At 43.8% G+C, this 4,268-nt stretch overlaps 1 protein-coding gene across 1 annotated transcript in view; it reads left to right on the top strand.

Moving 5' to 3' along the window:
* The first annotated feature begins 218 nt into the window (after window positions 1-218).
* Window positions 219-4,268, top strand: part of LOC110306130 (hepatitis A virus cellular receptor 1 homolog) — a 12,157-nt gene continuing 8,107 nt past the window's right edge. The window contains exon 1 of the mRNA XM_029483874.1: window positions 219-690. Coding sequence (XP_029339734.1) covers window positions 273-690 — 418 coding nt within the window. The 5' untranslated portion in view covers window positions 219-272. The remainder of the gene's footprint in view (window positions 691-4,268) is intronic.

The raw sequence follows: 4,268 nt of genomic DNA on the forward strand, positions 1-4,268 counted from the left end.
GATTTCTGAGTTCGAGGCCAGCCTGGTCTAAAAAAGTGAGTTCCAGGACAGCCAGGGCTGTACAGAGAAACCCTGTCTCAAAACCCACCCCCACCCCCACCCCCCCCAAAAAAGAAAAGAAAAAAATGTTTATAGTGAAATATTAAGCTATTTGGACTCTACGAGGGCAAAAGGAATGCACAGAAGAACTGGGGCTGGAACACAGTGGCAGAGCACATGTCTCCCATGTGTCATGCCCCCAAGTTTAATCCTCAATTGAAGCAAAAGGAAAAATGGGAAAAAATGCAAAAGTAAAAATGAAACCTTGGTTAACTGTTGAGAGCCCGTTCTATTTCCTCTTCTTCACCGCAGCTGCTTCAGGAGCGTTCCAGGAAGTCTATGGAATGGGAGGTGACCCTGTGACGCTGCCATGTTCTTATCCTGAATCTCGTATACTCTCATTCGTGTGCTGGGGCCGAGGCGAATGCGCTTCTGATACATGTGGACAAACACTGGTCTGGACTGATGGACGCCGAGTCAACTATCGGACAAGCAACCGCTACCAGATAAACTCGCAGCTTCTTCAAGGAAATGCATCCTTGACAATCGAGGACGCCTATGAGAGCGACAGCGGTCTCTACTGCTGTCGAGTGGAAATGAAGGGATGGGATGGCGTGCAGACACTGACCACCTCACTGCAGGTTCAACCAGGTGAGCTCTCCTTCTTTCTTTGCTTATTTCTTGCAGGGGGATTGAGTCCTCTGATTGCTATTAATTTGTTCTTTTCCCATAACAAGGAAACAACGGTCCTTATAAATACACTTGTGGTTAAACATTTGCTATTTTTTATTTTTAATGTCATAATCTCATGTAGCTCAGGCTGTCCTCTGATGCTATGTCCTCCTGGTTACCCTGCCTCTAACTTTCTAGTGAAAAGTTCACGAAAATTCCAGTTCTGAGATTAAAAACAGCTTTTGTTTGTTTGTTTATTTGTTTGTTCGTTTTGGATGTGGGCATCCTGATTTTCTGTTTTTAATTAAAATTTGAACCATGCATATGTACTGTCTTCATATGCTACTTCCTAATCTGTTTTCTAATGCTTTCCACTGATTACAGAAGCTGAGAATAATCTGTCTTTTTAAATTCAGTTCATTATTTTGTAATTGTTTAGCCCTATACTTTGCTATTGATTTTTTATTTTTACACACACACACACACACGTATCACACACACACATATCACACACACACACACACACACACACACACACACACACACACACACATATTCCCACTGTATAGTTTGGCTGGTCTGGGTGTCCATATGTATTTCAGGGTACCTCTGCTTTATGAACGAGGGGATAAAAAGTCCATGTCATCATGTCTGCTTGCATGAAGTTATTAGTAGCAGGTTTTAATCAAGCATAGAAATTCTCTCACAGGTCAGTGTTTAAAAGTCCTCTGGCTGCCTGGCCAATGGGTCCATAAGAGATTCTCTACCTTATTCTTAGCAACCAAGTCGACATTCTCTCAGGGCTAAGCGCACTGAGCTTCCTCTTCCGTTGTCCCAGGACTCCTATCAGTTCCCTTGTACTTCCCATCCACCTGGGAGATAAAACACCCCAGAGTAAGGAAGAAAATCTCCTGTGCTGGCTGCTGCGTCCCTGCGTTTTGCTCTCACAGTGATCTTCTGACGTGATTTTCTGCAGGCCTCCTTTTTCCTTCACTTCAGAGATTTATATTCTCCAGGGCAGGTTTTGGACTGTGCCCAAGCCCCTGGCTACACTTTAGTATAGTTCAGCACTGACAACCAGGGCCAGACCAGGTCATGTGACAGAGTCATGGATGCCAATAGTGTTACTGCAGCCTGGTCACAGGAGCCATTCCTGTGTGGTCTGTGGTGACCTTCAAACTTGCTGAGGTGCACATTTACTCTCGAATACCTGCTTTTTTGGTTCTTGAGATGAAGGAACCATTTGGCCTTTACAAAAATGTGGGGCAGGGAGACTTGGGGGTGGGCTTGAGACGTTTTAGCTGATAAGAGTACTTGTTGAGCCCAGTGACCTGAATTCAATTCCTGGAACCCACATGGTAAAAGGAAACTCCCTCAAGCTGACTCCTGACATCTACATATGGGCCACAGCACACAGAACTTCTGATTTTCTTGATTTGTGAGTTACTGGTTAAACCTGACTAATCCGAGAATCCAAAGTCTAAGAAAAATGAGGCAGAGAAGCAGAGAGACTCAATCTCAAAACAGGCTGGAGCTGCTTTATTTAAAAGCAAAGAACCCTGGTCTTTCTGCAGGATGAAGGCTGAGTTCATTTAGAGGGGTGAGGGGGACACATGACACACACCATATACATACACATATACATATACATTGTCATCATCATCATCATCTGTCTGTCTTTCTCTGTTTCTCTCTCTCTCTCTCTCTCTCTCTCTCTCTCTCTCTCTCTCTCTCTGTGTGTGTGTGTCTCTATGTCTGTCTTTCTCTGTTTCTCTCTCTCTCTCTCTCTCTCTCTCTCTCTCTCTCTCTCTCTCTCTGTGTGTGTGTGTGTGTGTGTGTGTGTGTGTGTGTGTGTGTGTTCATAGATATATGTAGCTACCAGGAAGTTACAGATAAGTTTTGGTGTTTTAATTTTTTGGGCATATGTTGGGTTGCTTTTGATATCCGAGCGTATTTGTTTGCAGAATGGTCAGGCTGGGGATTGTCAGCTCTTTATGGTGAGGGCCCACTGCCCAGTACAAATCGACTCAATGCCTTGCAGCCTGAGGCTCTTACCCAATATGCACTGTTCCAGAATCTGAGACCTTTTGGGCACTGACTTGATACATCTGGAAAATTCACTTACAGAATTTTCATTTACAGAATCATCCAGAGCTTGTGAGCTTACCAGTGTTGACCTATGTAGGTATATGAATGTGTTACACAAATTGGTATTTAAACTCAAGCTCCACCCAGAAGATATTCTATATGCAAATAGTTCAAAATTTTCAGAAATACCCAAATTCTGAAACTCTTGGTACCAACCATCTTTGTTTCTCTTAAATAGAAAGAAAACATAGACTGTGCCCACTCTCTGCACATATGTGCAAGTCTTTGTATTGGGTCTTGTATAGGATCTCTTATAAGCCGACTAGCCTCATTAGCCTTCCACTAAGATGTAGGTCAGTATTATGTGTCCTATCAGGACTGACTGAAATGTGCATGCTGGGCCTGAAAACTGTAATGAGTCCCAGTCCTCATACCTTCTTGTGAGAATCTGACACCTGTCATTCATAAAGTGTTTCCATGGAACCTGGGCTCTGTTCTGATCTCAATGTTGTCAGCACAGCTGCCTCCTATGGGTGAGCCTGTCTCTACTGCCCTGCCCCGCACATCATAGTTGGTTTGTCAGTGACAAAGAACAGAAGTTCCAGAGAGGACCCTCTGCCTAGGGACAGCCTCTCACTGCTGTGCTGCCGTAGAAGCTTTTTGTCTCTTCTTGCCTGATTGACCCTTCTTTTCACCTTGATTTCTAAATTCATAAATTCTAAAAAGCAGCAGAAGCATGGTTACTGTTTTGTTTTGTTTGCTAGAACAATCTGATGGGAGGTATTGATTTCTTCTCCTCCCATTGACCTGTGGGTTTATTAACTAGGAGGATGCTGGGGAACTGGGCTGCAAGTTTGTAGAGGGTGGCTAGGTTATAGCTGGGATTTTGGAGAATAGGGATGTGTGAGAAAAACTGCTTTGTTCCAGGCAGCTTCATACATTATAGAATTGTGAGGATCTCTCAGGTTTGGCAGAAGTTTTCAGTGCTGGATTTCTGCCTGCTTCAGGGGATGGGATCATAGGCTGAGCCTGAAGAACATAGATAAGTTCCTAACTTCAATGAAAAAGAGATTTAGCAAAGAAGCAACAGTTTATGTGTTCATATGATTAACTAGAGGTTTTTAATGTTCACTCTGTAGCTCTTGCTTGTGTGAAACTCAGTATGTAAGTTAGTAATTTGACTTCAACCACCCTGCCTCAGGCATCCTAGTGCTTGGAACAATGTCTCTGTCACAAGAGCAGATAATACAGGTGTCCTCTGTTTCATCCTAGGACAACTGGCCATTGTCCTTCACCATGCTGCATGCTCCCTTTGCCTGATAGTTTTGTGTTGACTTGACACAAACTGAAGTCATTTAAAGGAGGGTATATCAATTAATAAAATGCCTCCATAAGATCGGGCTATAGGCCGGGCGGTGGTGGCACACGCCTTTGATCCCAGCACTTGGGAGGCAGAGGCAGGCGGATTT

Source organism: Mus caroli, chromosome 11 (assembly GCF_900094665.2).
Source record: "Mus caroli chromosome 11, CAROLI_EIJ_v1.1, whole genome shotgun sequence".
In the NCBI taxonomy this organism is placed as follows: Eukaryota; Metazoa; Chordata; class Mammalia; order Rodentia; family Muridae; genus Mus; species Mus caroli.